Source organism: Gastrolobium bilobum, unplaced genomic scaffold (genome assembly GCF_033153095.1).
Source record: "Gastrolobium bilobum isolate Gb01-03AN ecotype WA unplaced genomic scaffold, APGP_CSIRO_Gbil_v1 utg3150, whole genome shotgun sequence".
Taxonomy (NCBI): Eukaryota; Viridiplantae; Streptophyta; class Magnoliopsida; order Fabales; family Fabaceae; genus Gastrolobium; species Gastrolobium bilobum.
Genome location: NW_026897600.1, coordinates 151,982 through 164,244, shown reverse-complemented (window position 1 = coordinate 164,244; position 12,263 = coordinate 151,982). Strand labels below are relative to the sequence as shown.

The following is a 12,263-nucleotide window of genomic DNA, read 5'->3' as shown; positions in this document are numbered from 1 at the left end:
ACAGCAATGGAGGGAAGTGATATATACAGAGCAAGTAATAGTCTACGAGGAAGTAGTCTTAGGAGAAACATGGATGTTTTCTCGAGGTCCTCGCAACATGAAGAAGACGATGAAGAATCTCTGAAATGGGCTGCACTTGAAAAGCTTCCTACTTACAACCGTTTGAGGAAAGGGTTGTTGACCACATCACGTGGAGTCTCCAATGAGATTGATATAACTGAACTTGGGTTTCAAGAAAGACAGAAGCTGCTAGATAGGTTGATCAACGTCATTGAAGAAGACAATGAGAAATTTTTGTTGGAGCTCAAGCAACGAATTGATAGGTAAAGAATAAGGATGCATTGCTCTTGCTTCTTTGTTGTTTGATTCTTCAAAGTTTTTTTTTTTTTTTTTCTCATAACATAATCAGCTCTCTCTCTCTCTGCGACATTTCTTTTTCAAATTCTGTCAGAGTTGGGATTGATATTCCAACAATTGAAGTTCGATTTCAGCACCTCAATGTTGAGGCATTGGTTTATGTGGGAAGCAGAGCTTTGCCCACTTTCCTGAACTTTGCTACTAATATAGTGGAGGTAATTTTTGGCACATTCTAGCTCCTGAAAATTTGTGTTTCTAAGTTAGTCTTCTTGTTGTATTTTTTTGTTCTACAATTAGTCTCATTCTCTAACAATCTTTTTCTCTTTGCTCTTCTAGAAATTCTTTGCTTCTCTCCATATTCTCTCAGGCAAAAAGAAACATGTGACTATCCTCAAAGATGTTAGTGGAATCATCAAACCTCGCAGGATGACACTGCTGCTTGGTCCTCCAAGTTCTGGAAAGACCACACTCCTTTTGGCCTTGTCAGGAAAGCTTGATCCAAATCTGAAGGTGAGAAACCATTCCACTTAATTTTATAACTATTTATTGTTTTAATTTGTTGTCTATTAGAAAGTGATAGTTTTCATCCAATTTGGATGCCCTTGTGTCCTCCAGGTGTCTGGGAGTGTGACTTATAACGGGCATGGAATGGATGAGTTTGTACCTCAGAGAACTGCTGCATATATTAGCCAGCATGATGTTCATATTGGAGAAATGACCGTAAGGGAAACCTTGGCTTTCTCAGCAAGGTGCCAAGGAGTTGGATCACGTTATGGTTAGCCATTATTTATTCCAATCCTTGCCTTCTTTTTTTCATGATGGTAATTTCTTCATATCATATTCGGGGTCTAACTTTAGTCTAACTGTTTAATAATTTTCTGTGATCCACAGACATGCTATCTGAGTTGTCTAGAAGAGAAAAAGAAGCTAATATTAAGCCAAACTCAGATATTGATGTCTTCATGAAGGTGATACAGAAGCTACTATTAATCTTTTTTTTTTTTTTGAGTAGATATTATCAATCTTCATTGCACTAAAATAAGCTATTTCTTTAGTTTTGGATATAATGTCTTTGCATCTGATATATATACCAGGCAATTGCAGCTGAAGGCCAAGAGGCAAGCCTGGTAACAGATTATGTACTGAAGGTAATAAAAGAATAAGGTTCTCTCATGCTTTACAGTTTTCTAAGATTGTCTATGTAGTGAAGCCGAAAGATATTTACTTCAAAATTTTGCAGATTTTGGGGTTGGATATATGTGCTGATACTATGGTAGGGGATGAAATGCTGCGTGGTATCTCTGGAGGACAAAGGAAGCGAGTTACTACAGGGGAGATGCTGGTTGGACCAGAAAATGCTCTATTCATGGATGAAATATCTACTGGCTTGGACAGTTCGACAACTTTTCAAATTGTGAAATCTCTTAGGCAATATGTTCACATTTTTAATGGAACCGCAGTTATCTCTCTGCTCCAGCCAGCACCGGAGACTTACGAGCTTTTTGATGATATTATTCTTATCTCTGATGGTGAAATTGTCTACCAAGGACCCCGTGAACATGTTCTTGACTTTTTTGAATCTATGGGTTTTAAGTGTCCTGAGAGGAAAGGTGTTGCTGACTTCCTTCAAGAAGTAAGCCAAAGTTTATCTCATGTTTCCCTCATTTGATATTTTTGATGCAGGTTATGTAAATATATGATACAATCTTAATCTTCCAATAGGTAACTTCAAGAAAGGATCAAGAACAGTATTGGATGCGCAGAGATGAACCATACAGGTTTGTAACTGTAACTCAATTTGCCGAGGCATTTCAATCATTCCACATTGGAATGGCAATTGGAGATGAGCTTGCAATTCCATTTGACAAGACTAAGAACCACCCAGCTGCATTAACCACAAAAAAGTATGGTGTTAACAAGAAGGAGCTACTAAAGGCTAACTTCTCAAGAGAGTATTTGCTTATGAAAAGGAATTCATTCGTTTACATCTTCAAGCTATTCCAAGTGGGTTTCTAGCTGCTTTATATAAATAAATGCTTTTGAACTTATAATTGTTTGGCATACATGGTTTTGACTTTTGATTTTTCTCTCAATGCTTTTTAGCTTGCTACAATGGCAATATTGTCAATGACACTCTTTCTACGAACTGAGATGCACCGGGATTCCTTGAATGATGGAGGTGTTTATGCTGGTGCTCTATTTTTCTCAGTAATAATGCTCATGTTTAATGGAATGGCTGAGCATTCAATGACCATCGTAAAGCTTCCTGTTTTCTACAAGCAACGAGACCTTTTATTTTTTCCTTCATGGGCATATGCCATTCCCTCATGGATCCTCAAGATCCCTATTACATTTGCAGAAGCTGCTGTTTGGGTATTTCTCACCTATTATGTGATTGGATTTGATCCAAATGTTGGCAGGTAAAGAAGCTTTCTTTATATGTTTGCAACAAATGAACACTAGTTCTGCTTGTTTGCTTTTAGTGTTACTTATGGTGTTAAGTTAAGTCTCGTTTTTTATGCAGATTGTTAAAGCAGTACCTTGTGCTAGTATTGATTAACCAAATGGCTTCTGGATTGTTTCGAGCTATTGCATCATTGGGAAGGGACATGACTGTGGCTAACACATTTGGGTCCTTTGCACTTCTCATACTTTTTGCATTAGGCGGCTTTATTCTGTCAAGAAGTGAGTGCAAGCAACAGATGTAACAAATTTGTTGCATTTATCACATGATAGAATTTGATATTAATGCTTCTATCATTTTATTGGCAACGAAACAGAGGATATAAAGAGATGGTGGATTTGGGGTTACTGGATTTCACCTTTAATGTATGGGCAAAATGCTATAATGGTGAATGAATTCCTTGGAAATAGTTGGAACCATGTAATTTCTTAATCTTTGCAACTTTAATTTACTTTCAGTTCAGAAATGTGTATACCTAACTCATTTGCTTTTCAATTACAGTTAACCCCAAATTCAAATGTGACACTGGGAATTCAAGTTTTGGAGTCCCGTGGGTTCTTCACACATGCATATTGGTATTGGATAGGGATTGGAGCATTGATTGGATTTATGTTCCTTTTCAACATTATATACACTGTGGCTCTCACTTACCTCAATCGTAAGTATCTTGACGTTTGGTTATTTAAGATTCTTGTGGCGATGCAGAAGTTTATTAACAAATGTACATAACTTTTGCAGCATTTGATAAGCCACAGGCAACAATAACTGAGGAATTAGAAGGCAATACGCCTAATGAAAGAGACAGAGAAGTTGAATTACCGCAACTAGGTGATCCATCTTATTTATATCTCTTATGAACACTCAGTGCATGCATACTATTTTCAAGAGTGTGAGTCAGTTAGTTAATGATTCCTAATATGCGTTTAGATGTTGAAATATTTTTCTACTGTCATGCAGAAAAATATGGAAGAGCTAATGCTATTGTGGTTTCCAGCAAGAGAGATAGAAGAGGAATGGTTCTTCCTTTTGAACCATATTGTATCACTTTTGATCAAATTTCATACTCCGTTGACATGCCACAGGTAAGTCATTTTTAAAGTTATAATTAACATTCGGGTTTCTAATAGTGTTTTTAGTTCAACTCAGCTTTAGTCCAAAACAATTTTAAGCCTAACTCTTGGGATTTCAACTCACAGGAAATGAAGGATCAAGGTGTAATGGAGGACAAGTTAGTGCTTTTGAAAGGTGTTAGTGGTGCATTTAGGCCTGGTGTTCTTACAGCCTTGATGGGTGTAAGTGGAGCTGGCAAAACTACTTTGATGGATGTTTTAGCTGGTAGGAAAACTGGTGGGTATATAGATGGAAGCATAAAAGTTTCTGGCTATCCTAAAAAGCAAGAAACATTTGCTCGGATCTCTGGTTATTGTGAGCAGAATGATATCCATTCTCCTCATGTTACTGTCCATGAGTCTTTGCTTTACTCAGCATGGCTTCGTTTACCAGCAGAAGTTGATTCCAATACCAGGAAGGTTAGTACTTGCAGCATAAGACACCTAATGGTTTTCCTTTTTACTTAATTTAGTAAGGTCCAAATTAATTTGCAAAGTTTAAGCTGTTCATTAATTGAGATAACTGATTTCCTAAACATGGAAACAAATTGTTGTAGATGTTCATTGAGGAAGTCATGGAACTCGTGGAGCTGAACCTGTTGAGGAACTCACTGGTTGGTTTGCCAAGTGTAAATGGTCTTTCAACTGAACAACGCAAGAGGCTAACTATTGCAGTTGAATTAGTGGCTAATCCATCCATAATTTTTATGGATGAACCAACTTCTGGATTAGATGCAAGAGCTGCAGCAATTGTTATGAGAACTGTCAGAAACACTGTTGACACGGGAAGAACAGTTGTTTGCACTATCCATCAGCCAAGCATTGACTTATTTGAAGCTTTTGATGAGGTGAGAGATGATATGATAAAATGACGTGTTCTATAGTTCTTCCTTTGTTGGACTTGAATCTGAAACATGTTACATGTGATTCTAGTTATTCTTGATGAAGCGCGGAGGGCAAGAAATATATGTTGGGCCATTGGGCCGTCATTCTAATCAATTGATCAAGTATTTTGAGGTTGGATACAACTTAAATTCAATATTATTTAGCCATAATTCTTCTTGGTAATCACTTCTTTTCTAATATTTTCTTTTGTCCAGAGCATTGATGGGGTTAGTAAAATCAAAGATGGGTATAACCCAGCAACTTGGATGTTGGAAGTTACAACTTCAGCTCAAGAACTTACTTTAGGTGTTGATTTTCATGAGATATATAAGAACTCTGAGCTATATAGGTAAGTTAATATGTTAGGTTATGAATTTATTAACTACAATACCTATGACCGTATTCATAAAAGTCTTAGATTGTTGTACATTGTTCTTCAGGAGAAACAAGCGACTTATAGCAGAACAGAGTAATCCAGCTCTTGGTTCAAAGGATCTTCATTTCCCAACTAAATACTCCCAGTCACTTTTGGTCCAATGCTTGGCTTGCTTATGGAAACAACATTGGTCATATTGGCGCAATCCACCATACACTGCTGTGAGGTTTTTCTCCACTACTATCATAGCCGTGATTTTAGGAACAATGTTCTGGGACCTCGGAAGCAAACAGTAAGTCAAACCTTAGTAATTTAGAAATAAGACATCAATTAGTAAATTTTGTTGTTCCACTTGAATTTAATTCCTTTTGGCGACTTCCAGCTCAAACAGACAAGACCTGTTTAATTCCATCGGTTCAATGTATAATGCTGTTCTCTTCCTTGGGATCCAGAATTCTGCCTCTGTACAATCAGTGGTAGCAGTTGAAAGAACTGTCTTTTATAGAGAAAGATCTGCGGGAATGTATTCTGCCTTACCCTATGCACTTGCACAGGTAATAAAATCACCATCGCACAAAAAGCAATTGTACAAGTTTGCGTATATATCCATGTTAACACTACTCATTCCCTTTTGCCACAGGTTATAATAGAGCTACCTTATGTTTTTGCCCAATCTGCAACATATGGTGTCATAGTTTATGCCATGATTGGATTTGAGTGGACTTCAGAGAAATTCTTTTGGTATATGTTTTTCATGTACTTCACATTGTGCTACTTCACCTTCTATGGCATGATGGCTGTGGCAGTTACCCCAAATCACCATGTTGCTTCAATTGTGGCTGCTGCATTTTATGCCATTTGGAACCTCTTTTCAGGATTTGTCATCCCACGACCTGTAAGTGTTGCCAACCTTTGAATGCATTGAATAATATCTATGCATGGATACAACAGATGTATTTATGTTGATGCTTACTGTTATTTTCCATTTTCTTACCGTTCTGACAACAGCGAATTCCTATATGGTGGAGGTGGTACTACTGGGCATGTCCTATGGCCTGGACTATATATGGGTTGGTTGCATCACAATATGGAGATATAACCAACATGATGGAATCAGAAAATATGTCAGTGCAAGAGTTCATAAGAAATTATTTTGACTTCAAGCATGACTTTATAGGAGTTTGTGCAGTTGTGGTTTTTGGGACCGGAGTGCTCTTTGCATTTATTTTTGCTGTCTCAATCAAGGTCTTCAACTTCCAAAGGCGATAAATTAGACTCTTTCATCCATGTCCAAGGATTCTTCACATCTTTAAACAATTTGATTTTTTACTATTTTGTGCCCTATTAATACTTATATCTATCATATTCATGCTGCATTTTCCTAGGAAGCTTAGTTCCCCTCTAGTTCCAACTTGAAGGGCTCGTTTGGTGGACAGGATAGGATAAGGGTAGGATATGATATGGGACTGATAAGCCTATATCATGTCCTGTGTTTGATGAGCACCTGATTAGCAATTTGATAAGATTATGTAGAAAGAGAAAGGAGAAAGAAGAAACAAAATATAATGCAATAAATAAAAATATATTGGGTGCGTGAGGATATATTGGGTATCCAATATGGGTATCCTATCTTGTTGAATCCTAACCCAGCTCCCCCCATAGGATAAGAAATCATGTATTGGATAGGATAAAATGAGACAATAGGATAAGCTAATCATATCCTATTGACCCACCAAAGAAGAGATAAAAGTAAGATATGATAAGTTATCCTATCCTATCTTCTTTATCAGGTGCTCCATATCCTATTGACCCACCAAAGAAGAGATAAAAGTAGGATATGATAAATTATCCTATCCTATTTTCTTTACCAGGTTCTCCAAACAGGCCCGAAGATTCTTTTATAAATGTAGAAGCATGTCATCAAGACATGACTTCTGAGTTACTCATTTATCAATCAATGTAAAAGAATATATTGAGGCAAGCCTATAAATCACTTCTTCATTTTGTCTGATTTTAAGAGAAATAAAGGTAACCGAAACGAATTGAATTTCAAGGGATAGTCTTCATTCACAAGCTCTTTGATATTTGTGTGATTTCACATAAAGATCCATATAGTCCCATTAAGTAGGCACGGAAACACTGGACTAAGCTAGTCTTCAGTTCACCTTGTCTATTTCTCAAACCCACGGCTCGGGCCTGAACTATTACTTGATAAAGCCTTTTTTGCTTAGGCTTGGCTTGACCTAAAAGCTAATTTAAAGATATCCTCTGCATTAAGGCTTTTAAAAAGGTCAGAGGCCAATGAGCTAGCACTTTTAAATAAGCATATAGACCTCTAAATATTACAACAAGCTAGGCCTATAATAGCCCATCTTAATTAATTAGTAAATCAAGTGTAATTAATTAATTAAACATGTTTTAGTGAGTGAAATTAAGTATAAGGCTTAATTAAATGAATCTGAGTCACTTTGGAGTTAAAAAGTGTACTCAGTGAAAATTAAGGGGTATAAATGGGTACTGGCAAAAGTACCCAAAATATAAAAATAAAAATAGTAATATTCCTAGAATAATATTCCAGACTTTTGGGTAAAGTTTGGTAATTATTGGAGTTGAATAGATAGACGAACCAATACCCACATGTTACCACTTAACCAATGTTAAGTGGTAAAACACCAAAAAAACCCCTCATTTCCCACCCAACCCGTCGAACCAGAAAGGAGAAGAGAAGAGAGGGAGAAGAGAGGGAAGAAGAAAAGGGAAAGAGAGAGAGAGAGAGCAAATCCCAACGGTTTTGGGTGATTCAAAAGCCTAAATCGCTTAGAATCTCGCCCTCTTTCATAATCCTAGCTTTGTTTTGAGTGGGGAGCATTGTGGAGAGAGATATTACCTCTCAAAAATTCGGCCCTTTGGTGAAAATTGGGGTTTTGAGAGTTTCTACCTCCATTGAAGCTTGAGGAGCCATCAATCCTTGGTTGTGTGACCATTGGTGGTAAGATTCTAACCCTTGAACCTCATGATCCCTTGAAATTTGCATGAGTTAGGGTTTGTGAATAGTAAATTGGGATTTTTATGAAATGTAGTTGAATTAGCTATGTTCTAGGAAGAATGGAGCTTAGAGCATGTTATGGAAAATGCTAGGAATGTCATTTAATCGGTGGAAATGAGCCTAGATAGTCATTTGATAATTGTTCATAATATTGGAAAATTCATGCTTGGATTGGTTAGTATTCTAGCATGTTGAACAATTAGTGAGTTGAATGATTGATTGGATCCTTGTGATGTCTAGGATTGAGACATTTGGACCAACCGTGAGTGATCAACCATTGGAACAAGCTATGGAGCTTGAATAGCTCATTGGAATTGGTAAGCTCACACTTGTGTGGTGTTTTGAATTGAACATTTGATGGTTGATTGTGAAATACTCTTGGATGCAATGTGTTGATTGCACTACACCATGTGTAGGTGTATGTTTGTAAAAGTTGATTGCTGAAACTGTTGGTGAAGAACAAAGGTTGACTGAAGCATTGAGGTAAGCCTTCGGACCTTGGGTGTAATTCCCTTGACTGTTCTACCAAGCCCTGAAAGGGTGGAGGTTGTGATTGTGTATATAAATGCAATAAAATAGTGTAATGCTTTGTTATACGTATGTGTATGCATTTGGTGTGGCATAGGATGGTGTTTCCCTATGTTGGTATGTGGCATGACGATGCGTAAATCATACTTGGTAGTTAGCTGGCCAGTAGGACTATTTGCATCTGAGTTTCCTTAGGACAGCTTGAGAGCTCGAGGGATTTCTCCTGGAGATGTATTGCACTTTGCATAGATATGTATTTACTGCATTATTATTGTTATTGCTATTACACTGATATGGAACTGTGGGGTGGAGAGATGCTCCAAGGACCCCTGGTTTACTGGATATATTCGTATATCTCACCCCGTGTTGTGGGGACCCCCTTTCAGGTAAGGATGCTGCAGGAGCCTCTGGTGGCAAGTGGCCATACCTAGATTATGCATGAAATATGGCACTTCTTTGAGTTTATGCATGCCTTTTGTAGTTGACATGTATAGGATTTTATTTTGAAAGCCCATGATCATTTGTATATCTTGATTCATTGGATGAACTTAGCCTATGCTCATGCCTTTGGTTACACCTTTTGTTGATGGGAGCCAAGGGAATGATCATAGTGTTTTGTAAGCTAAGTTCTTTGATTTGTAAAGGATATGTAATGTAAATGATGCCTACTTGAAATTCAATATATGCATGCTTGTTATGTATTGAGTTGTTGAATTGGTTGGGCTGAAAATCAATTAGGTACCCTTTTGTTTAAACTGGTAAACGATGAGAAAACAAAGGTCATGTTGCCCAAATTCTAGCTAAATCTCATGAGGAGAGGTTGGATGAGTGCTAGGATTTAGTTTTGGGGCATGGACATTTGGGGTTTGTAATGGGGATGCATTTTCCCCTAGGCTTGGACTTGAGAAATGTGGGAATTGGAATTCCCTGGCAGCGCGCTTAAGCGCCCAGGAGCGCGCCCAAGCGCCCTGCTGCCCCTGCGAGTGCCTATGCATTCTGCCTCCTCGCGCTGGAGCGCCCAAGTGGGGGCTTAAGCGCCCAGGATTGCGCGCTGGAGCGCCCTGGCGTGCGCTTAAGCGCCCCTTGCTGCAGAAAGTTGGGTGGCTTACTGCCCCCTCGTGTTTTAGCGCCCAGGGTGGGGCTTAAGCGCCCAGGGTTGCGCGCTTGAGCGCCCTGGTCCGCGCTTAAGCGCCCTTCGTCACTGAAGGAGGAGATGCTTTTGTCCCTGCGCGCTAAAACGTCCCCGTGGGAGCTTGAGCGCCCAGGATAGCGCGCCTGAGCACCCTGTTGCGCGCTTAAGCGCCCCTCCACACTGGAATGCCTGATGCTTACTGCCTCCGTGCGCTTAAGCGCCCAGATGGAGGCTTTAGCGCCCGATAGCGCGTGCTTGAGCGCCCGGTAGCGCGCTGAAGCGCGCTGGGCCTGTGACCAACACTCTCTTGTGTTGCTCCAAATTGTCCTAACTTGGGCTACAGTGCCCCGATTTGAGCACGGTTTGAAGCCACAGGTAGCTAATGAAGAAACCTACAATATAGTAGAAGATGTGAACTAAATAAGAAGTAAATTAATGATTTAAAAATGGAATAAGAACATGATGTTAAGCTTAATTTATCTGTTTCCGCAAGGTAATATGGTTATGATCACGAAATTGGGTATTATAAGTTCGGTACGTTTTAAAATGAAAAATTTATCCGGATTTTAATTGAACCCATGTGATTGTAACTGCGCTTAATATCATAAGGCGATGTTAACAAACCGGTTCTAGAACGGGGTGTTACATTTTAAATAGGCCAATAACTATACTGTTACAAGACAATTGAGTACACATTCACTACAATAAGATAATATAACAAGCCTCAAATTATCCAATAATCAAGCACTATGACACAAATAAAATAAGCCTCGGGCCTCTTAATTATCCAACAAGTCAACAAGGATATAGTACTGTAACACAAATCCAAAAAGTCTCAGGCATCAAATTATCCAACAAGTCAACATTCAACAATGATATAATGATATATTACCCATAACACAAATCTAATAGGCCTCCTGCCTCGAATTATCCATGAATACAGTAATATCAAATCCAAATATAGCAGTAAAATGCTAAATGTCAAAAGCACAAATAATAACATCAAATCACAGAATAACATAAATGGAAGCAAACAAAGACAAACCTGCCAAAAGTAAGCAAACAAGGCGCATCAACCAGCAAAAATAGTAATCAAATCCTCACGGTGATATCTTCTCAACGATCAGGCACTTGAAAATAAGAAATTAATTTGTCATTAGAACACAAAATAAGGAAAAATTTGCTATTTCTTTTTCACAAACACGCCTTGAAGTGCAAAGTGCTGTCATGCATGATGATTCTTAATTTCTTGGTCATATGACATGAAAATATAGATCAACCAAACAAGAATTGGAAACACACCCTATATATACAGTTGTAATATTAGCAAATAAATGTGGCAAACTAGGTCTAAACTCAGAAAACTAATTATGCATGCTAAACTGAATCTAAGTATGATTATAAACATAATAAACTTAACTGGATGTCGAACTCACCGAATCGCCGGGAACGACAACTTGCGAAGGTGAGGATGGGGTGGTTGTTATAGTCTGTTTCAAATTTCCCATCAATTTTGCGGGATTTAAAAGGTTAGTGGTTATGTACCAAAAAAAAAAAAAAGTTAGTGGTTTGGAAAATACGAAATATACTGGGCCCAAAATTGAAAGGACACTCCAACCCATCTAATAAAATTTGGGCCTTAACGTGTGTGTATATATATATATATATATATATATATATAGAGGCAGGATCATTTGACACTGGTGTCAAATTTAAAGTTTGACACCTCATCAAAGAGCCGTTAGATAAAAAAAAAATCAACGACTCTGATTTGTAAACATGTGACACCATTAATCTTTTTTGATCTAATGACTTTTAGATGAGGTGTTAAAGGATCCTACCTCATATATATATATATATATATATATATATATATTTGAGTATAACGACGTTAATTATCTTTTTTAGGTCAGTGGGTATCCCATTATTCTAACAAGCTTAAATATTTTCAGGATTAGGGTTGTCAAAAATGAGAGAACCCGTCAGGTTGACTCGTAATTCATCAAAAATGAGTTGGGTTGGATTGGCAAAAATGAGCTGTCAACCCGAGCTAACCCGCGGGTCAAATGAGCCAGTTTGTGAGTTGAAATTTTTTTTTTATAAAAAAATACAAAATATAATATACAAAAATAGACAAAACCCACACATGTTGTCATCATTTTTCTTCTTTCTCTAAATCTAAGTCCCTAATCTTCTACCTGCCATTTTTATATTGTTAGGTTGTGCTGCCTCTGTCTGGTTCAAATATCTTACCCTACTTTGGTAACAAGTGGCTCTGATTGTTTTTTGATGTTGGTGCAAATTTGTTGTGAAGAAAATTTGAAACTAGAATATTTTGCTTTTATTTCTCATTTTGTAACCCTTTG

At 37.8% G+C, this 12,263-nt stretch overlaps 1 protein-coding gene and 2 long non-coding RNA genes across 5 annotated transcripts; 2 read left to right on the top strand and 1 right to left on the bottom strand.

Annotated features, from left to right (window-relative positions):
- On the top strand, positions 1–6,460 carry LOC133308457 (pleiotropic drug resistance protein 1-like). Of its 3 annotated transcripts, none has more exons than XM_061509081.1 (22): positions 1–323; positions 452–572; positions 694–867; positions 973–1,132; positions 1,249–1,325; positions 1,452–1,505; positions 1,598–1,990; positions 2,080–2,361; positions 2,461–2,777; positions 2,882–3,042; positions 3,138–3,241; positions 3,323–3,479; positions 3,560–3,649; positions 3,779–3,903; positions 4,018–4,350; positions 4,488–4,778; positions 4,864–4,947; positions 5,031–5,164; positions 5,256–5,483; positions 5,574–5,745; positions 5,832–6,086; positions 6,200–6,460. In XM_061509081.1, the coding sequence occupies exons 1-22, from the start codon at positions 7–9 to the stop codon at positions 6,458–6,460; spliced, it is 4,290 nt and encodes a 1,429-aa protein (XP_061365065.1). In that variant the 5' UTR covers positions 1–6. The 3 variants fall into 3 exon arrangements, with proteins under 3 accessions (XP_061365065.1, XP_061365064.1, XP_061365063.1); XM_061509080.1 differs by having other exon boundaries at positions 7–323; positions 3,560–3,601; XM_061509079.1 differs by having other exon boundaries at positions 7–323; positions 3,794–3,903.
- LOC133308458 (uncharacterized) lies at positions 5,951–11,410 on the bottom strand. Its single transcript, XR_009751166.1, has 3 exons — positions 11,334–11,410; positions 10,943–11,027; positions 5,951–6,084 (listed from the first exon to the last, which is right to left on the bottom strand). It is a non-coding gene; the product is annotated as an uncharacterized LOC133308458 (long non-coding RNA).
- Positions 8,524–9,353, top strand: LOC133308449 (uncharacterized). The gene is made up of 3 exons (XR_009751164.1): positions 8,524–8,554; positions 8,654–8,720; positions 9,152–9,353. It is a non-coding gene; the product is annotated as an uncharacterized LOC133308449 (long non-coding RNA).
- Positions 11,411–12,263: the final 853 nt, after the last annotated feature.

What these genes read in the sequence shown, in the direction of transcription:
- LOC133308457 (XM_061509081.1), top strand. Translation starts at nt 7, where the DNA reads ATGGAGGGAAGTGATATATACAGAGCAAGTAATAGTCTACGAGGAAGT. An exon ending in AGTTGAATTACCGCAACTAG is followed by an intron (nt 3,650 to 3,778) that starts GTGATCCATCTT and finishes ACTGTCATGCAG; the next exon opens with AAAAATATGGAAGAGCTAAT. An exon ending in ACTCCGTTGACATGCCACAG is followed by an intron (nt 3,904 to 4,017) that starts GTAAGTCATTTT and finishes TTCAACTCACAG; the next exon opens with GAAATGAAGGATCAAGGTGT.